At 36.8% G+C, this 20,829-nt stretch overlaps 4 protein-coding genes across 7 annotated transcripts; 2 read left to right on the plus strand and 2 right to left on the minus strand.

Annotated features, from left to right (window-relative positions):
• Positions 1-3,189: 3,189 nt before the first annotated feature.
• Positions 3,190-10,198, minus strand: LOC8275465 (ribonuclease TUDOR 1). The gene is made up of 17 exons (XM_002511018.4): positions 9,865-10,198; positions 9,272-9,453; positions 8,812-8,886; positions 8,585-8,698; positions 8,397-8,501; positions 7,643-7,849; positions 7,310-7,516; positions 7,134-7,241; positions 6,261-6,431; positions 5,986-6,183; positions 5,541-5,903; positions 5,226-5,456; positions 4,954-5,142; positions 4,779-4,856; positions 4,498-4,692; positions 3,878-4,255; positions 3,190-3,705 (listed from the first exon to the last, which is right to left on the minus strand). The coding sequence occupies exons 2-17, from the start codon at positions 9,428-9,430 to the stop codon at positions 3,517-3,519; spliced, it is 2,967 nt and encodes a 988-aa protein (XP_002511064.2). The 5' UTR covers positions 9,431-9,453; positions 9,865-10,198; the 3' UTR covers positions 3,190-3,516.
• A 2,407-nt stretch (positions 10,199-12,605) lies between these two features.
• Positions 12,606-16,833, minus strand: LOC8275464 (glutamyl-tRNA(Gln) amidotransferase subunit A). 3 transcript variants are annotated; one of them, XM_048372933.1, is made up of 12 exons: positions 16,452-16,833; positions 16,101-16,190; positions 15,796-16,023; positions 15,630-15,712; positions 15,433-15,533; positions 14,982-15,105; positions 14,740-14,894; positions 14,392-14,528; positions 14,136-14,306; positions 13,734-13,958; positions 13,176-13,409; positions 12,606-13,066 (listed from the first exon to the last, which is right to left on the minus strand). In XM_048372933.1, exons 1-12 carry the CDS (start codon positions 16,620-16,622, stop codon positions 12,929-12,931), a joined length of 1,857 nt encoding a protein of 618 aa, XP_048228890.1. In that variant the 5' UTR covers positions 16,623-16,833; the 3' UTR covers positions 12,606-12,928. The 3 variants fall into 3 exon arrangements, with proteins under 3 accessions (XP_048228890.1, XP_048228891.1, XP_048228892.1); XM_048372934.1 differs by having other exon boundaries at positions 16,275-16,482; XM_048372935.1 differs by lacking the exons at positions 12,606-13,066; positions 13,176-13,409 and adding an exon at positions 13,410-13,543.
• A 159-nt stretch (positions 16,834-16,992) lies between these two features.
• LOC8275463 (inositol polyphosphate multikinase alpha) lies at positions 16,993-19,180 on the plus strand. Of its 2 annotated transcripts, XM_025158331.2 has the most exons (3): positions 16,993-17,187; positions 17,925-18,129; positions 18,265-19,180. In XM_025158331.2, the coding sequence occupies exons 2-3, from the start codon at positions 18,004-18,006 to the stop codon at positions 18,919-18,921; spliced, it is 783 nt and encodes a 260-aa protein (XP_025014099.1). In that variant the 5' UTR covers positions 16,993-17,187; positions 17,925-18,003; the 3' UTR covers positions 18,922-19,180. The 2 variants fall into 2 exon arrangements, with proteins under 2 accessions (XP_025014099.1, XP_002511062.1); XM_002511016.4 differs by having other exon boundaries at positions 16,999-17,187; positions 17,925-19,180.
• A 321-nt stretch (positions 19,181-19,501) lies between these two features.
• LOC8275462 (germin-like protein subfamily 3 member 4) lies at positions 19,502-20,698 on the plus strand. Its single transcript, XM_002511015.3, has one exon. It carries the CDS (start codon positions 19,830-19,832, stop codon positions 20,484-20,486), a length of 657 nt encoding a protein of 218 aa, XP_002511061.1. The 5' UTR covers positions 19,502-19,829; the 3' UTR covers positions 20,487-20,698.
• The last annotated feature ends 131 nt before the right edge of the window (positions 20,699-20,829 follow it).

A 20,829-nucleotide genomic window follows, 5' to 3' on the forward strand; every position in this document is an offset into this window, starting at 1 on the left:
TTTTATGATTTTATTTTTATTATTATTATCTTACTCTTTAGCTTTTTTTTTATTTATTTATTTATTAATTCAATACTTATCATTATTCAAGTTCTAATTACTATTAACAGGAAATTTGGCTATTGCCTTCCTGCTAATTGTTAGTTCTTATTTTACCTTTTCCCGACTCGGGCACAGGGAGATATATGTTTGCTTGCTGTTCATTTGCATCATATATTGTTCAAGTTTAAACGAAGTATCCTCAGGATCAATAAAAACATACAATTATTTATTTATTTTGTCTAATTTTGAACCGGATGACCAAAATATTTAGAACGAATATGATTTAATTTTAATTCTCTCGTACCGAAGAGTGAATTTTTGATTAAGCTCTACTCGAGCGGGCTCTATCTCTTATATTTTACAAAATTATTGCAAAAATTCATCCCTGACATCACTAGTGAATCTCAAATAAGCGCGCATTTATTAAGAGGCTTATTTCTAATAACATCCTATTAGCTCATTAGCTGATGCATAACCTGAAAACTAGAATTGGAAATTTTTTACTACAACTGATAACTTTTAAGGAGATGGCGATCAAGTTTGGCCCGAGTAAAGCGTATGAGCTGGTCCGGTGGGACTTCTTAAACAAAATGACGCATAACTTGGGCTTTCATGTTCTTTGGATTAATTGGGTGAAGGAATATGTCTCTACTGTCTCGTTGCTTTGTTTGTTCCTCGAGAGGCATCAAGCAGGGGGATCTCCTATTCCCCTACCTCTTTATCATCCGTTCCGACGGCTTTTCCCAACTTCTCCAAAGAGTCGAATTAGACAGAAGCATCTCAGGTCTTTAAATTGCTCGACAGAGTCCCAGAGTCTCCCGCCTTCTCTTTGCGGTTGACGCTTTTCTTCTAGTAGAGAAGGCTTCTCCAATAGTTCAGATTCTTCAGTCTTACAGTGAGGCCAGTAGTTAGGTAATTAACAAGGGGAAATCAGTTTTTTTCTTCAAACGGAATACACCGAACGACGAGCGGTTCTCTGTTGCTAAAACCTTGGGTATAACTAGTATAGGCTGCCAGGACAAATACCTTGGCCTTCCACTTGTCGTCTCAAGATCCAAGCGTCAAACTTTTGCTCTGCTGAACGAAAAGGTGTCGAAGACTCTTGCTAGTTGGAAAAGGAACCTGTTATCTCCAGGAGGGAAGGAAGTATTGATCAAAGCAGTTGCCACGGCCTTACACTATATGTCTTGCTTTGCGTTGTCGGAATCTCAGTGCAAAGACATTAACAGAATGGTTAGTAACTTTTGATGGGGGCAACAATCAGATGAGAGACGGATGCACTGGGTTTCACGGAAAAGAATGTTCTCCTCAAAAAAAAAGATGTCGGCACGGGCTTTCGTGATCTAGCTTGCTTCAATCTTGTGCAAGGGTAAAGGTTTCTATCCTGGCCAAATGCTTTGCTTACTAAGGTATTCACAGGAAAATACTTCCTGAATGGGAACTTTTTGGAAGCTAAGCCAGGTTCGAACTCCTCTTGGGCTTGGAGGAGCATACTCAAAGGAAGAACAGTACACAAGCATGGAATTAGGTGGCAAATTAGGCATAGAACAGCTGTCCACTGCTCTGTTGACGCATGGTTACCTCCTGTATGTCCGTTTAAGGCTTCTTGCTTGCCCTCGGCCCCGCAAGAGATTCGATGGGTCTCTCAATTTATTGATGATCAAAACCACCAATGGCGAGCTGACTTAGTTGGTAGAGTGTTTGTTCCATTGGACGCCTCAAGTATCCTGGGTCTCCCTATTAATGTGACCAATTCTAAGGATCGTCAAATCTAGCAATATACTAAATCGATCCTACGATGTCAAATCTGGCTATCATGTGGCCAGATCCTTGGTAATAGCCAATAACACTACAGCGGAGGGCTTTTCTTCGAATGTCCAGCAATCGATGGCTTGAAAGACCATTTGTAAACTTCCGGTGCCGAACAAAATTCAAGTTTTTGTTTGGAAATTAGTCAATGAAGGCTTGGTAGTTGAGGAAGTATTAGGTAAGAGGCTTTCTCAAGTAGCTAGCTCATGTTCCAGGTGCGGTCAATCTGAGTCCATCCCTCGTGTTTTTTTTCCAGTGCCATATTGCGCGAAGGGTATGAGCACCTTCTCCGTTGAACCTAAAATCAAGCCTCCTCTTAGGCTTAAACTCTGCTAATTGTTGGTCAAAGCTTTAGGAAATTACAACTGCGTTCTCTGACTGGACAAAAATGAGATCTTTATCTATTGTTGCTTTAGGCTGTTTGGAAGGCTCGTAATGCTTGGGTGTTTGAGCAGAAGCGAATTGACGACCGTTTATGTAAGAAGTCGAGTGGCTCTCATTGCCACCACCAGCAAAATCCGTTTTTGATTATTTCATTTCATCTTTTCCAGATTTGAAAAAGAAGGGTTATTGAACCAAAAAGAAAAAAAGAAAAGAAAAAGAAAGCTGAGGGAGAATGTGTAATTAAATAAATCAAACAATTCGATCAAAACTCAATCCACCAATAAATTTCATTTATTAAAGGCTAGTGATGAGTGATGAGCATAGGATTGGAAGACTGGAAACGATATTGCTTCGTTGTAAGTACAATCTGCAAAAACCTTTGATGATAATACATTTATGGTGTGGCGATTGGCATGCTTGTGGTGATGTTACTGTATTATAGTCTTAAAAAAGAAGAGGGAAAGAAACTGATGAAGAAGTAGACATCACCGTTGTGCTGGTGGTTAGGTTTAATTAAGGAAAAACCAAAAAGAAAAAAAAAAACATAAGGAACCACACAAAGAGAGGAGAGACGGAACTGAAATTATTGAGTTTGAATTTGGTGCGATTTTAAGGAGAGTTTTTCATCAAAGAATATGGACAGAGGAGATGACATAAATAAAAGGAACAAAGAAACTATGAAATTCCTAAGGTCCAGGCTTAATCATGATTAACGTTTTTTATTAACACTAATCGACGACTCGGTCATAAATACAATTTGATACTTAAATATGTGGCAAAAACTGAAACTACAGCAAGCAGCTGAGCCAACAACTGCAAGTGTGACGACTGAATGTAGCAAAAATAGAATTTTGGTGGCATCAAAATGCAGGAATAGGATATGCAAATTTACAGAAAACCTAACGTAAACAAAATGTAGGAACTAAGACAAATGACTACCAACACACTGTCAAATTCCAACTAACAGCAAAATTTTTCTTATAATGTTACCCCTTGCATCTGGACAACCTGGATTTAGTTTTACCTTATTACGATACAAAAAATTAAAAAAAAAATGTTCACTCACCTAAGAAGGAAAATTTCATAGCAAAAAAGAACGTAAAGAAAAAAGGAAAAAAAAAAAAACAAAAATGCAGTTTTACGCTGCAACATTTCTGTCCTCTCTCAACCTAAAATGGAATCATATTGCCTATACTCATTTTAGACCACCTTTTCTTTTTCTCTTCTCTCTTTTCTCTTTTCTCTTTTCTCCAGTGCACTTCAGGTAAATAAGCCACATGTTCATCGGCGACCACCAGACTTCCTAACAGGAGGAGCTACATCTTCATCATCTGATTGGATATCTCCATAAACCCATATCCCACGTCGGGCAGAGCGTGCTTCATCCTGGAACTTCTCCAAATTATCAAGGGCTACCTGTCTATCCTTGGGGTCCCACTTCTTCCTCTTTTCTATCCTTGCAAGTCCTTCCTGAAAAAGTTGAATGAGCAAATATTAGACAACAAACAGAAAGAAATTGGCAAAAGCTCAATACCAGACGTCGCTATTCGCATAATACAATATCTTTGCTTAACTAAGACAATCAATACCAGAGTAAAGCTATTCAAAAATTTTCACAAAAAAAAAAAAAAAAAGAAATTACCTGCACCAAGGCTGCATTTATGCTAATCTCAGAATCCACAGCAACCAAAGTTACAATAATAATTGGTCCAGTCCCCTGTCCTTTAACTTTTCCTCCAGAAGTATCCCTCTCCTCCACCTTTGCCCTAAACTCTTTTGAAGTGCTTAATGTCTGAGCACTTAAAAATTCAGCTGCTTCAGGGCCGCAGTCCTCTTCCAAGCTTGGAACCTTAACATACGCAAGGCTGCACAGCTGAGCAAGACCAGGTGCCGAGGAAACTGAAGGATCAAGAGGCCGTAACTGACTGTACATAACCTCTTCCTGATTTCCGTAATCAATATAGAACACCTCAAACTTGTCTTTCATGGATTCCACAGCTCTGCGAGGTGCATTCACAATCTTTACAGGCAAAATGTTAGAATTTCAGTACAGGAGCACATTGAGCTAACTATATACTTAAGAGGAAAAGAGTGGAAAAGGACTAGGTAATTCTAATTGCGCAAACAGCGAAAACACAACTGCCCCATCTACCAAAATATTTCTTAGTGAAAGGCAAATTATTATTCAGTAGGAGCTAGAATAAAAACTGAACAGATTAAAAAATAATGCAAACTAAACTATGTGACATATCTGACTCTCACCATAGCTCGGTTCCATGAATTATCAGCACTGAACTGAGCAAGTACAATGTCACCCTTCTTAGGATTAAAAGCACCAATAACAGGAGCTTCTTGGAGATTAAGTGATGCAAGTTGTTGCTGAATAGAGGCAACTTTTTGATCTCCGACTGTTTGGACATAAAACCTACCACCACCCAAGACCTCTGTAACCACCACCTGAAAGTAAAATTATTGAGTAAACATATGAACCATTTAATGACATAAGAAAGTGCCACTTTGTCCAACCATTTGGTAACAAGTACCTTAAGCACTTCCTTCTGTTTGGTTTCAGCAGCTGGACCATTAGAGACTTCCTCTCCTTCAACATAATTCTCCCAAATCTGCAACCAGTTCAGTTTCATTGTCTAAAATTATATGCAGAATTGCAAAAATACTAATAGAACAACTGTATATAATGGCAAATGCTTGAATTCTCACTTTCAATTTCTTCTTTTTGGCAGACTGCTCTGCCTGTTCAAGAAGATGAGCATCAGGGATCCTGTCAGTGCCAAAGGAAGTTTGTAACTTTGCGAGGCCAGCTTCAAGAAGAACCACCGCCATATTAGTCCTTGACTCCCACAAGGATCCCAAGAAAGTCCCAGTTCTATCAACAGTTTCAACTTCAATCTGTACAAACATAAATAAACTCATCAAGAGAGGGATTTAAATCAAGCACTAAAGAAACACGCTCAAAACAGGAAGAGCAATACCTCAACATCTCTCTGCATTATCCTTCGTCTCATTAGTGCAATTGCTTCATCTGAATATGGTCCATCACGACCAGGGCACCTAACACCAGAAAAAGAAAAGGCAATGCTGCATGTTTCCTTGGGAATCAACACCTTAAAACGGTGGCCGCTAAGCACATATTCCACAACAGCAGAAACTTTCCTACTTCGGTGCAGGAATGGCAGGAAATCTCTTGCTTTTTTGGCTGCTACCTGAGACGAGCATATTAAGTTCGTAAGATGGATACCATGGCGAGTAGACAGAATTGCAAGCAACAGTTTTTTTATATTTCTAACCGTGGTAAGATCTTTTATATGCATGACAGCAGGTTCCCTTGCAGAATGAATTCCTTTTCTAGCAGCAGCAGCGCGGGATTCAGCAGCAAGAAGGGCATCATAATAGTTTGATCTTTCCTCAAAGTCCCTATGACGGATCACAGTTCCAAAACCACGGGAAACCACCAATTCAGCAACATTGATCCCAGCTGGCTGGCTACCGGCAGTTGATGAAGCAGGTGTTGGTTCATCACCATCACCCTTTATGGAAGAGGGCAAAAAAACTGATCCAAAATCCATCACCCTTGAATCCCCAGATCCAGTAGCTGACATAGGTCCATCTCCCATGGTAACCTTCCTAGAATATTCCATTTGCACATTCACCTGAAAACATATAATTACATAATTAAACTAATAAATGAATAAATAGATGAATCATGAGGAAAGACTAGACTAGGCTTCATACTTGTTGTCCAATAAGACGCGTTCTCAGGAGCTCCTTAGCCTCCCGTGCGTAGCTCTCTGGCTTCTCATCCCTACGAGGATTGCCCATCTTTGGACACCTAATACTTGAAAGATTGACTCGTCGTTCTGCCAATGGATTTCCAAATGGGACAGAATCATCAGCCACAATGATGCAATCGCCACTTACAACCTCCACAACCTGAAGAAAAAATGAAATCTAGTTGGTAAGAAATCTCAACTCAATAAGGGATAAAATAGTTTAAATCCAAATTCTACCTTTCCAGTGAAGTTCTGGTCGTGGATTGCTTTTGAATTTGTGGGAGGGGGGACATAGGTTGTCCATATCCTCAAGCGGGTTTTTTTAGCTTGAAGTTCTGCATTCTTCAGCCGCCGTTTAGCATCATCTTCCATCATGTTGGCACTCCATTCCACATATTTAGCTAGACCCTGCATTTCAGAATAGAGTTAATTAGAATCACTCTACATATGGAAGAAACAAATACAGAAACAATTACCGAGATCAATCTAGTCTAACACAGAGGAGCAAGAGATTAAATGATTATCATACAAAAGGATGCTCAAATGTATAGCATCTGATAGACCTTTTGATTACATTCAATTATATGAATAAATGAAAAAAGCTATTAAAACATAGTGTAACTATGCAGATGTGAAACAAGCTATAAAAACAGTCTTTACTTCATGTAGCAAAAACCACTATAGCCAAACCAACTTCTCGCAAGTCTTCAACATACTCCCCGTTTTCAGAGGGATAAAGCATAACCATGCTGTAGACAGAGTGCAACACTTTGTAAATAGACAAAAACTGTAAAGAAACTGATGCTGCTGTATGATTTCAATTTCAAAATCTGTATTGCCATGAACAACAGACATGAGCATACACTTCAATCCAAAAAACTATCTTGAACAACTATTTTCTACTCTATTCCTTCTTCTTTTTCCTGGCTTAGGGATAAAAAACCCTTTCTTCCCTTCAAGAAAAAATAAGAAAGAATATTCCTTTTAGGAGATAGAAAAGCATGTAAAGGCTAAGATCAAGAAGCAGCGAAAACAGACTTTTCTCACTAGTAGTTCAGGCAATAAATTACCATCCATAACCAATGTAATGCATGAAATTAAAGCACATACATTTTCTACAAGCTCCAGAGCCAGGTCCTTCGCCGATTCTCCGTCTGAATAATATACTGATCCAATCAAGTTGCTGAATTTGTCAACTCCTTCCAGAACAATACGGACCTACAAAACCAAATGAAATTCAGAAAAGAAAAGGAAAAGAAAAGGAAGGATGGGACTCGAGTACTCACATCTCTGTTTAAAACACGTTGCTCAGTGAAATATTTGGCATCCACAGCAAATGGATCAGGAGCAACTTCAGTAGATGCTGAGACTGCAAGTCTCTGTGCAGAAGTTAGAGGAGCTCGAGGTTCCGAAGAATCTCCATTCTGCTCATCAGAGTTAATTGCTTTTTCTGCAGCAGGTTCCAATGCAGCTCTTCTACCCATTGACGGGGACTAAATTAAATGGAAGAAATCAGATGTTTAGGGAGAGCGCACAATGATGCCAGCAAGTGGAAAGATTGCTGAAATAACAAGACATGATGAAGGAAAATTGCTGATCACAACATAACAAACACATACCTGGATTCCAGCAACAAACACCTGGACGAACTGGAAATCTGGAAGCAAATATACACGGACAGTACTGCCATCACGAACCTGCTCAACAATACCTTGCATAGGCCTGCCCTTGTTTGCAGATAGCAGACTCATGGCATCCAAGTTACTAGGATTACCGATGGCAGAAGGAGGTAGATTTCTGATGGCTGCATCAGCAGCACCTGGTGCCTGCAATCCAATAGTTGAACATGCAGTGTTTCAATCAATTCCTAACAGGAAATTCAAAGATATTATTGAATACTTTACATAAGGCTTGTCAGATAATAACTGAAAAACTTTACACCATTTGATTGTTGGCAACTTGTTATTGCATTTAAATTTACATTCCGCATAAACAGAACAACATTACAAGCAAGCAGGGACGAAGGTATTACACAAACACAGAGAGCAACCATGAGCCACAAACGGATACGATTGTTCAGCATAGTAGAAAGTGTAGCATTAAAATTAGATGTGTGTGCAGAATCTTAATTACTGCTATCTATTTGCTAACGTTCCTAAATAGTTCAAGTTAGTTCTAAATAGTTCAAGTTATAAAGATGATGAGGAGTTTATTCAACCAAATGAAAGCACTTTAAAGCATTTCAAACATCATTCTGCCATTAAATATATGAATTTTGACATCCTGTGAGGCAGATATTCAAATTTACAATTGGAAGGAAGAAAGGATTGACAGAGGAAGAAGAGAAGAAGCCGCAGCAAACCAGCAACAAACCTTACTCCACATACCCACACCCTTTTGCTTAGCTTGTTCTTCAAGGACTTGATATTCAGCTAGAAATGGACTAGCCTCTCCTTTCTGCTGACCCTGCTCCCTCACCTGCAGATACAGAATCAATTAATACCCGCTTGAATAGAAATTAGAACAAACCTCAGCAGCCAGTCAAAACAAATGGATACGACCTTTGCCCAGCCTTCTGAAAGAATTAGCTTTGCAACATTGTGGTCACCAAGGAACACACTGCCAAACTCTCGGCCAATAGAAGGTACAGTATACTCTATCTTGAAAATAACTTCCTGTTGTACAAAAAGCTAGATGTTATCACATGTAATCCAAGCCCCACCATGCCCCCACCCCCTAACCTCTTTTTCTGCACCCAATATTTATACATATGGTATAAAATAATGACCTTTCCTATGCAGAGCTTCCTCAAATACTCCCTGCTCTCCCAAGCAAAAGACTCATCGATGCCACCTCTGCGGGCCTAAGAATAAGAATTAAGATTGGAGAAGATCCACTGTTAGTGAGAAGTCCAATATAGCTTTAAAAAGCTAAAATTCCCGCAATAAAAATAAATTTAAAACAGTATAAAGCTATTTCCACTTATGGCTTTCTGTCCACTAATCCGTCATGAGCGGAGCTAGAACCTTTGACACTACAACTATTAAACAAAAATATTTAAGACCTATAAATAATCCTGAGATACTAGCATTCATAATCTTAATATAAATTGTCCAATTACGAGATAGTCATTCAGCTATCCACTTCAAAAGTATTGTAAGACATGCAATAATAAAAGCTTTAAACAGGCAATATATCGTCAACCAAATTAGAAAGCCCTAAAGCCAACATATTATGCCTGAGTTTACCAGTTTTGGAGCCATAATAGAAGCCAGAGTAACGGTCCTCTCCGGTGGAGGACCAGGCTTGTTGCTGGACTTTGCAGCTAACACCAAACTATCCCCTGAAGGAACAGCTTTCACTATTGCACTGTACCATCCAGTGGCCCCGCCTTTGGATGCTGCCATTTTTCTCCAACACCTTTAACGATCTATCCAGATATAACAGAAGAAACCAATTCAAGTCCTTAAGAAATAAGAAAACAAACATAAAACACCTTAAATTGAACACAAAGTGTAAATCTTTTTTGTCGATCCAAAAGCATTACGCACTAACAATCAATAGATTCAATGATCAAACACAGCAATGCATGAAAACAGACATAACATTGAAAATTCAGAACTGCAAAACAAAAAAAAAAAAAACAAAAACAAAAGCTTTAGATCGGAGGCATCGAATTCATCGAAACACAACACAATGCATATTAAAACAAATCAAAAAGCTCGATCTAATGCTCGATCAGGTCAACGATTTTTAAAACTAATAATCGCAATGAAAATCGTAAAATTTGAAAAATCATGAAAACAGAGAGAGATCTATGAAGCACGAGAATGGTGATTACCTGGATCTCTCAATTGAATTGTCAAGAGAGAGAGAGAGAGAAATAAAGATAAATATCTAGTAAAAGAGACTGATAGAGAGAGACGGCGGATCGGGAAGAGAGATAGATATATATAAAGAGAGAGAGAGAGGCTCTACGAGAAGAGTAGAGAGAAGAGAGAGATATAAACGAAAGGTAGAGGGAGGTAGCAGTGAATATGCCCTTGTTTCTAAATTAAAATTACAGGAATACCATTGGAAGTAAGGTTTGTTGAGATATGTCCAACTACTCCTACTTTCACATAAGTCCCTGCATCTGTATAATATCCTCTTTTTTCCGGATTTGCAAAATTAATTCCGCATGTATATCCTTGATTTGTTTAATCTGTCGTTTTTTGATTTAGATATGGAAAACCTTACGTCGTTACCTATCTATTTTAACGACACGACACTTGTGTTTTCCTTTTTTTTTTTTTTTTTTTTATATATATACACTTCTGAAAACTAAAATTCTCCCTCTGTAAATTTTATCTTATTTTGTGTTTGGTTGGATTTTGCTTTTGTCTTTGGTTACTGTGACATGGCTGTTCGATAGTCAGTAATAAAAAGAATAAATAAAATAAAGACACCATTAATGGACGGTGAAATTGAGAGTCCTGAAAATTTTCCTTGGAAAATTAATAATTTCCTTCTCCTTAATCACGCGTGCTTTATTTTGCTAAAAGTTATTAAATGTGTTTCAAATGTTTACGTGATCCTTAAAAAGATAATTATAGGAATTAAATCTAGCTTATCGCAATATGTTAACTGATTAAGTTAAATTTAAAAGGTAGAGATATATATATAATTACAAAGATTAAATCTGATTTATAAAAATTAAACCATTATTGATTATGTTAAATTTTTAAAATATTTTTATTATTCTTTTAAATTTAATTAAATTATATTATTTATTAGAAAGAAAAATAAAAAAGCAGAAAAGCTTCGAGTTTTACAAACAAAATGTTCTTCTTCTTTTTTTATACTACTTTTTTTATGGTCAATTACAGTTGCATGATGCTTAACAACAGTACGACCAAAAGGACGTATTTAAGAGTAAGAAGAAGAAGAAGAAGGCGTGGATAAGTTTTGACTACGGCTGACCATGCTGTACTGAATAATCGCACTAAAAATATTATAATCTAAATAATTGGAATTTTTTATGTTTTGTATTGATTTGGATTAAATTATAAAAATAAATTTTATATATATATTTATTAATAACTATATATATTATATAAATAATATTTATAAAAAATTAACTATATTATAATATACTTTATATTCTATAAAAAATATATGATATATAGTTGTGTGTGTATATTATATAATTAATATTTATTGGATAGTGTACACTATATTACTATATACTTAAACTCTAATTTATTTTTCGCTAATACTATCTAGTACAACAGCCAACCACATGTCTTGAATCTCAATTCATAGGTTTATTATATTACACTTAAACTCTCAATTTACATAACTTAAGCTAGTTGCATCTCTCATACTTAAATCTGGACTTATATTTTAGTGTTATATAAAGTTTATAATTTTTTATTTTAATATTAGCCATCTGCAAAATATTATTTTACTAGCGATAAAAAATATTTTAATAATTTATATTTGAACATCAAATTATTATATTTGCAAGTAAATTAAATTGTAAAGCAAGTTGTTCGATAATGTAATTACAATTCTCATACTAGTTTCAATTGGATGTCAATTATATTTTTTTAATATATTTAATTAAGGATAAAATTTAAAATTGTATTTTCTTTGAATGTTAGAATCGAAAATAGCATCGAACGAATTATATATTGAACCAAAAAAATTAGTTCTTATATATTTAGTATGATATTAATATTTTAAATTTTAAAAAAATTAAAAATTTATAAAATATCCGAATTAAACCCATCCATACTAGGCAGTCATTTTTTAGGTCGGATCCGTTGACACAAGTCGGCAGTACTAAAACAAAAACAAAGTATGTGACAACGTTAGTGACTTTAACGTTTCTGCTTTTTACTTGAAACTAATGAAACACACACACACACACACATACGGAAAAAGAAAAAAACAGGTTACATAAAAGAAAGGGGTTAATTACATCAGTTTCGACCAATTATAACCAATTAGGACATGTATACTTTTTATTACTTTAAAATCTGTTTAAGTTCTTATAAATGATAAGATTGATGTATTGGGTTAAAATGAATGCTTTTAATCAATGATATGTGAACTATAGTACTATTTCATTATTTATTTTTGTATAAAAGTATATAAACTCACAAGTTAAAACAATATATTTGTTAGTCATATCTAGAATTGTCCATAGAAATATAAGTTCACTGGTTAATAAACATACATAAAAACATACTGACTTAAAGGCCGTATTAGTGGATAGCTGATAGCAGCAATTAAAATTATCCATACACCTAGCTGGCCACATCAACTTGACCTAACTTGCCCAACTATTTTCATTTGGGTCCAAGCTGAAAAAGGCACATATCTTTTGGTGGATGGGGCAATGGATAATTCGAATTATAAAACTACACGTGCAATTTAACTTTGATGTTTGGAGTAGTAGACGTCTGAACAAAATAATAGACCTCAAGGGGCAAGTCGGGTCAGATGAGAAAATCCAACTTGCTCAGCCAATTCTTGTGTATTTGCAGGAGATGGGTTCCTGACCCACGTCGTTTCCCAGAAAAGGAAAAAGAAAGATAAAGATAAAATTCCACAGTTAACTTCCTTTTGTAGATAGCAGACCAAGGGCGAATATATTTACATCGAGTTGTCCATTCCATTAGAGGAATCTTGAAGCATGCACATCTTCTTCTTCTTCTTTTATTCAGACATCTTGATATACTTACCTAAAGAGCTTAAAAAGTTGCAACAGTTTTTTCTTCTTTTTTCCCTATCCACTACTATGTAGAGGACATTCAAAGGAAGGAATCGAGTGCTCCATCTTTAAGTTTCAGATAAAAACTTAAAAAGATATAGAAATATACGACCATACAAAGCCAAAAATTTATGTCTCGACATCATTATAGATGCAACCTTCTGGGAGGTATAACGACTATAGGTGGATCGGGTATCTTGTCGTTTGGACCAAGATTGTCGATTGGTGGGCGCTGCTTATGGTGGTCAGTAACTGATTGGTAAGCCATTGCTAATGCCAGAGCCTGCCAATAAGAGGAACAAAGAATTAATCGGCTCAGTATTAGGCATAAATTCTGCTAGTTAACTCTACTCTTTCATTGGTAATCACCAATATATAATCAAAGAGCTTACAATGTGATCCTGGCTAGGACGAGCATAAATGCCAGTGGTGATAGTGGTTCTCCTTCGACTTCCCTCAGAAGGTGGATTTGATATATTTTTAAACCCAGTAGGAACCACAATTACAGGCAGACCTACTAGATTTCCCAAGCAGACTTTTTCCCAGTCAGTTGCATTGCCAATAAATGCGTCAACTGTGAAACCTTTTCTAACTTCCTGAATTAATTTTCCCCGCGCCCTTTGTGCCTGTGGAAAAAATCATCTCGAGATGAAAAGAATTCACTTCTTGCTGACCATGTATAATAAGATTGAAAACAGTTTTCTCCATATGACATCAGGTCTGGCTATTATTGCCTGCACCAAAACTCTCAATGGATTGCCTGTTGTGCTCTCGCAATTTAATCACAACAAAAACACATGATCATAACATGAAAGAAAAGCAAGGATAGAAAAGTAAAAACTTCTCCTCGCTGGTTCAACAGAAAAAGATAATTAAGAAAAGGAAAGTGCAATGTTGTCAGGAAACATCAAATTTAAGGCTCTCAATTTGAATTGATAATAGAAAAATACCTGCACATAATCAACCGCCGAAATTACACGTGCACGACGCAACTCAATGGGCCATTGATCTTGAGCTTCATATGCATCATCCAGACCATTGCGTTGCCACTCATCAAAGTGAGCTAACATATCAACATCCATTGTGAAATTTAATATGCCTTGGACAGAATCAACAGTGTAATTCAGTTTGAAAGGAACCATATTAACACCTTTCTCCTTGAGCACATGTACAACCTAGCATCGCCATTCCAAGAAAATTCTCACAAATATGTTACTCGTACAAAAGTTCTACAGAAAATACCATTTAATCAAAGTTCACAAGCTGATACAGGATGGTGTTCATAAATATTTTACTGAACAACCTCCTGAATTCAGTAAACATGTTGCATCTAAACAAAAACACCTACTAACCTCCATTTCAGCATCATCCAAATATCCAACAGTAAGACGCGTAATGTCAACAGAAAATGGATCATTAAGAGGAATTTCTCTTGATGACAGATCATCTGGATCCTTCCCTCGAAGAGCATCCAGAACAATCGAACAATCTGCAGCACTTCTACAGAAAGGGCCAAGCTTATCCTAGTAGACAATGTGATTTAGATCTACAGTCAGTGCACTGCCCACAAAAGAGAAGCCAGAAGAAAGGAATAACATAGGACATCACCAGGCTTTCTGATATGCTCATCACACCAGTTCGACCAACAGTACCAAGAGTTGGACGTAGTGCTGTCACGCCACAACGTGATGCAGGATATGTGATGGAGCCGGCTGTTTCTGAGCCAATAGCAAATGGAACCATACCTGCTCATAAATGATGTAATTTCTTTATCACCAAATAAGTTCATGAAAGAGTACTTTTTCTTATTATTCTAGTGGAAATGGTATATTTCAGCATGCTAATCTTTTAGATTTCACTGTCAACATGAATTGTTCATGATATAACTGAACAAACATTCAAAATCACCACAAAAGTTGAAAAATGCACAAATAACTCATAAGACCAGAAGAATACCAGATGAGGTACTGGCAGCAGGCCCAGCTGATGAACCTGTTGAAAATTCCTCAATATTCCATGGGTTTCTCGTTCTGCCCCCAAACCAGATGTCATCATATGCCAATGATCCAGAAACAAGCTTTGCAACAAGAACAGCACCTACGGACCTCAATCTGTATTGGATATAGATAAAGCAATAAACATTGTACACAATTCACATTCTAACTGCAGCCAAGATACTTTCATTATATATTTATTACCTCTTGTAAACCCAAGCATCAATGTTTAGAACTTGATCTTTGAAACTTCTGGAACCCCATGTTGTCTTGTATCCACTTACTGCAATGATATCCTTCAGTCCATATGGAATCCCATGGAGAGGTCCTGTAAGACAAAACCTCTAATAACTCCGGGGAATACAAGAAACACAATAGTTATGACAAAGCGAGTTAGAAAGATAAAGAGCAGCATGAACTAAATCAGCATTAGTTAGACAAGCTAATCTATTACCCTCAAAGTAATCCTAGGCACATCAACCTGTTAAGAAAACATATTGAAGTGTACATGGTGTCCAAAGTCATTAAACTTTCATTTTTTAGGTCAACCCCATCAAGTTAATGGTTTACCAATATGGCAAAAATGTTAAATCTACTTTGATATAATAAGTGACAGTAATTCTCATATCATGATGCAAGTGAATAGATAAAATACCCAGATATACTCCTTTAGCCAGCAATTCATCAGCTTCTTTTGCTTGCTTATAAGCTAATTCATCAGTATAAGTTACCACGGCTTCAAGAGCACGATTGTATCTGTTATTGTTCAAGCAAAATGCATCATTATCATTAACAAAAGAACTTCAAAATTAGAAATTGGATAACCACCACTTTAATTTCTTTCATCATTACCTCTTTAATCTCTTCAGGAAAATTTGCACAAGCTCCTCAGATGTAATTTGCTTCGTCCTAATAAGTTCTCCTAATTCAAGCACCTACAGGAGACCAATCCAAATTGATTAATAGACTAAAAAAAAAAAGATATGCGATAAGCCAAAAATGAGTGTTAGTGGCTTACACTCATAAATGCAATATCCTCTTCACTCTTTGGCCTCTGTATTCCTGGTAGAGCAGGATAACTGAATCTCTTACTTGCAATTTTTCCCGCATGCTCATGAGTCCACTCTGGATTAAAGACTAAACAAGATGGATTATGTAACCCTCCATTCTCAGAAGCAACTAATCTCCTATTAGCTTTGGTAATAGGCAAATTAAACTCCTTTGCACCCTTTGCGATCTCCAGCACCTAAATTGACAAGAATTTAGTAACTACCAAGCACCCAACAAGATCCACATTAATGTAAAAAATTTCTAGTCAATCACCTTAGTATCATTGAAGAAGTCAGCGTCTAGCAACTTAAATGCGCATTTAAACTGCGAGGCATCTGAACATTTGTTATTCCTCTCTCTGTCCTGCTCATATACCAAAAAAATTAAGTTAAAATGCCTTTAGCAAAGCCATTTAGTGTACACACAAAAAATACAAAGAAGATATACCTGTACAAAGAATTTTGAATGAAGCACAAGTTTATCCCGAAATGTTTCCCATAATTTCTTAAAAGGTCTCATTTTTTTTTTCTTTAGAATTATTAAGGTACGATAGCCAGATTAGAAAAATGTTAATATCATAAACCATTGTCTGCTAATTAATGCAGAGAAAGAGAAAGAGTGTACCATAGATGCATTAGAGTCAGCAAGAAAGCGGTCGGGTAGAGTGCCGACGGGCGAAGCACAGAATGGAGCGGACCCGACTACATAAAGTGAAGAGAGGAGTAAAAGATGGAGGCAGAGAGTGAGTCGTGTCAATTTAACTTGAAAAGCACAAGGACAGAAATCAAACGCCATAGCTGCCACGTTTCACCACTCCTTAATTAGTGGCTGCTGGTTTCAGATGTTTCTTCGCATGGAAAACTAATGAGTTAACTTACTGCCCTTTTTCTTATTATTGATGATGACTGAGCAGCACCGCCGGTCTTTTCTCCACTAGTTGACTCTCGCGTGGCTCTTGGCCGGCCGGCAGGCCGTATTGTTCAGTTTGTTTTTTCTCAAAAGAAATTAGATTGAAATTTAACCAAACTTGTAATCATAACTTAATGCTAGTTAGTATTACTTTGACTTTGACTAAACTGCATGTGGTTCATCCCTGAAATTGGATGCACTAGATCCTCTTTCCACTAGCCCGAATCTCGACTTTATTAAATTAATAGACATACACATTGCTAGCATCTAGCGGAAAGTCCTTTTGCTTTTTGGTGCTTTTTCTTTTCTTTTTTTCTTTTTGGGATTTGTGACCCATCCACTGCTTGTGTACTTCTCCAGCCCAAATATATCTTCATATCTGTACATGCGCCTGCGTTTTCGCCGTACAATAATCGATCTCTCATTGAACTGAAGATTTTCCGATAAGCTGGTAGGTTATACTTAAAATCCTTTGATTTTGGGTGTCTGCATTTTATCGATTTAGTATAGCTGCCAGTTTTTATCCGTTTTCTTTTGTTTTCTTTATCCAGTTTTATCTTCTCGATGCAGTATGTGGCTTTCTCCCATATTTATTAGTCTCTTTCAAAGGAATAAAAAAAAAAAAAATTGAAAGATTATTGTTATTTTATGTCCATGAGAATAGAAAAATGTACTTTGATTTTATTATTTTTGCTTGTTAAGTTCCTCTGACTCCAGTGCTTTTATCTGGAGTCTTGATTTTCAAGTTTTTGAGCAAATATTAGATGAAACGTATAATGCTAATCGTGCATCAAAATCAGGAATGATATATTATACAATGAGCTGAACTAGGAAATAACATACTTCGGCTTTTTTGGGGACTGGACATGAAAAACTTCCTCGGATTTCTGGAAAACTAAGTTTTGAATTTATAATAACCTTGCTTTGTGGATTTGACTCAAATTAATTGGTCAAGGTGGACGGCAGGGAAGAGTAACTCAGTAACATGCCCTTTGAAGATCGTTATGTTCTTTTTATCTATTAAATCTGTTGTTGCGTAGTGATTGGTGGCAAATGTTCTATTTCATTTTCAGAATACCTCTTTTTCAACATTGAACATTTTGTAATTTTTTTTTGTTTCTAAATTTCATGATTGAATAAGCATAGAAGATTTAATATTTGTCCCTTTCTTTTTTCTGATTGTCACAGATCGAGTATCCCTCCAAAACATATAAAGATCAAGTGAGGAAATCTCGTTTGAATTACATTCTTCATACTGTTGCACACGATGCTTAAGATCCCAGAACATCAGGTTGCAGGTCACAGGGCCCGTGACGGACTGCTTGGCCCTCTCATAGATGATTCGGGGCGCTTCTACAAGCCTCTTCAGGATGGCGAGCGTGGCTCTAGAGAGGTGGCCTTCTACACCTCCTTCTCTTCTAATACAAGGATTCCAGATCACATCCGCAAATACTTTCCTGTCTTCTATGGCACTCAACTTTTAGAGGCATCTGATGGATCTGGGTTGTGCCCCCACCTCGTCTTGCAGGATGTTGTCGCTCGTCGTGTGCATCCATCCATCATGGATATTAAGCTTGGTTCCAGAACATGGTATCCACAGGCACCAGAAGACTATATCCAGCGGTGCTTTAAGAAAGATAAAGAAACCAGCAGCTTGTCATTGGGTTTTAGGATATCTGGCTTGAGGATATATGGCAATAAAGAATCAGGATTTTGGGAGCCTGAGAAGAAGCGTGTCCGGAATCTTACTGCAGATGAGGTTAGATTGGTTCTGAGGAAGTTTGTTTCTTCCAATGCATCTGCTGATCCAAATTTGATACCAGATAGTTTTTTTGCCTCGAGTGTTTATGGTGGTTCTACTGGGATTTTGGCTCAGTTATTGGAGCTGAAAGCATGGTTTGAAGATCAAACTATCTACCATTTCAACTCTTGTTCTGTTCTTATGGTGTATGAGAAGGAATCACTGCTAAAAGACGAGAATTCAGGTGCGGAAGTGAAACTTATCGACTTTGCTCATGTCATGGAAGGCAATGGTGTGATTGACCATAACTCCTTGGGTGCTCTTTGCTCTTTGATTAAGTTTGTCTCAGAGATTCTAACCAGTCCAGATGAGTGCTCAACAAAAATTTGTTCACCGGATTCTGAGAAGAGCAGTGTTTTTAATGGTGACAGCAACAAAGAGTGAAACGAACTTTTCACAGTGCAGAAGGGTTTGGGATTATATTACTTTTTGCTAGGTGGGGTCTTAAAATTACATTCAGGTTGTTGAAACTTTCCTACTGAGCTAATCTGTTGATGGCTATTTTGTTGCGTCTTATTGGCGAAATTAACCTATGCTAATGTTCTTATTTTTAGCCTAAAATAAAAGGTCATGGATTGTAAACCCCAATGAAATTTTCCATTATTTTATTAGAAGTCCCATTCCCATTCTGATTTACAGTTTATCTGGTGGTTTTGTCATTGTTGAAAGAAAAAAGGCTATATTCTGGTGTTGCTTTGAGGTGAGAGATGAGAAAATCTGGCCACTGTTCTTCTTACAATATTTAATTTCTTACTCTGCAACTCCAGCAGGTCCTAAAACTGCAGCTTTGTTTTAGAGGTTTAACAAGCAAAAATAAAAAGGTACCATCAAGCAGCATATTGAAAGTTGCTGGTAATTGATTGCACATCTTTTTCAGATTAAATAAATTAACACTAATGTTAATTCAATTGGTTCTGACATGTTGCTTTCCAGTTACTCTTAAAATCCTAAGGTCATATGTTCTATTCAGTGGAGCCATGCTTTCCTGTTATGGCAAGGAAGCTTGCAGGTTCAGGAAATCAGAGAATTTATGTCAATGACTGCAAGACTAAATGGCAATATCAGCTGGAACAGTCTCAGCATATAACCAAGTATTTAGGGCACATCAAGCCGACTTTTGATAATCTTTCTTTTAAGCAAATGCTCTTGAAATCTGCTTAAAAGATAATCCATTTGAAATCTAGCAGTGAACTCCAAGCCTCAAAAATATGACTTTCATTTCTTGCAACCCCTAAATATATATATAACAAAGAAAGACACTCATTTCAGTTCATAACAACAAATTAACAAAGATGAATTCCGTCCTCCTCTTTTGCATAGTCTTGTGCTCTGCAATTCAAATGTGCTTTGCAGACTGTGACAATGTTCAGGACATTTGTCCAGCAGCTCCTACGAGCAAGCAGAATATCTTCATCAATGGCTTGCCTTGCAAGAGGCCAGAAAGCATTGCTCCTTCAGATTTCAAGTCATCTAAACTGAGCCAGCCTGGTGACACAGACAACTTCCTTCGCTCATCCACAACTATCGTCACTGCTATTGATTTCCCTGGCCTGAACACCCTCGGCCTCTCAATTTCCAGGATAGATCTTGATGTGGATGGTTTAGTGTTGCCACGATCACACCCAAGAGCCAGTGAAATATTTTTCGTCGGCACAGGCGTGGTGATTGCTGGATTTGTTGATACTAATAACCAGCTATTCCAGAGTTTTCTCAAGGAAGGAGATGTGTTCGTGGTTCCTCGTGGTCTGCTCCACTTCTGCTTGAATGCTGGCAATGATGCTGCTACTGTATACTCAGTACTGAATAGCCAAAATCCAGGAGTGGTGAATGTTGCTGGTGCAATGTTTGAGACTGAACCTGATATCATAAATAAGCTAGTCGAGAGAATAAAATCTCTTTCTGCATCAGCAATCAAGGCCATGGAAAATGTGACTGCATATGAGTTTTAAAACTCTTTACACTCGAGAATATTAAGCCCATAACACTAATTCATTTTCTTTTTTATGTGCTTGTTTTAATGCACAGCATTATAGAAAATTCAAATTGCTATTTAATTATATGCTATGTTCTGCCTTCTTGCGCAGTCAATAATTTTCTCCTTAATGTACTGCTAAATATATTTCATAATGTAAAGCTGCAACCTTGCACAAACTTAAGACGAGTGGAATTTTCTTTTTAAACCTTATTTCTCTCAATTTTGAAAAATCAAGGATACATCGTTGTTATTTTCATTAAATAGGGGTAAAATTGTATAATCACAAAATATTGTGTGTTAAAACTGAAAATTCCTCG

Source organism: Ricinus communis, chromosome 4 (genome assembly GCF_019578655.1).
Source record: "Ricinus communis isolate WT05 ecotype wild-type chromosome 4, ASM1957865v1, whole genome shotgun sequence".
Classification (NCBI taxonomy): Eukaryota; Viridiplantae; Streptophyta; class Magnoliopsida; order Malpighiales; family Euphorbiaceae; genus Ricinus; species Ricinus communis.

What these genes read in the sequence shown, in the direction of transcription:
- LOC8275464 (XM_048372933.1), bottom strand. Translation starts at nt 16,622, where the DNA reads ATGGCGTTTGATTTCTGTCCTTGTGCTTTTCAAGTTAAATTGACACGA. An exon ending in CGGCGGTTGATTATGTGCAG is followed by an intron (nt 13,410 to 13,733) that starts GTATTTTTCTAT and finishes TTTTTTCCACAG; the next exon opens with GCACAAAGGGCGCGGGGAAA. An exon ending in GTCCTAGCCAGGATCACATT is followed by an intron (nt 13,067 to 13,175) that starts GTAAGCTCTTTG and finishes TCTTATTGGCAG; the next exon opens with GCTCTGGCATTAGCAATGGC.
- LOC8275463 (XM_002511016.4), top strand. Translation starts at nt 18,004, where the DNA reads ATGCTTAAGATCCCAGAACATCAGGTTGCAGGTCACAGGGCCCGTGAC.
- LOC8275462 (XM_002511015.3), top strand. Translation starts at nt 19,830, where the DNA reads ATGAATTCCGTCCTCCTCTTTTGCATAGTCTTGTGCTCTGCAATTCAA.
- LOC8275465 (XM_002511018.4), bottom strand. Translation starts at nt 9,430, where the DNA reads ATGGCAGCATCCAAAGGCGGGGCCACTGGATGGTACAGTGCAATAGTG. An exon ending in GGAAGCTCTGCATAGGAAAG is followed by an intron (nt 8,699 to 8,811) that starts GTCATTATTTTA and finishes TTTGTACAACAG; the next exon opens with GAAGTTATTTTCAAGATAGA. An exon ending in GTGTGGGTATGTGGAGTAAG is followed by an intron (nt 7,850 to 8,396) that starts GTTTGTTGCTGG and finishes ATTGGATTGCAG; the next exon opens with GCACCAGGTGCTGCTGATGC.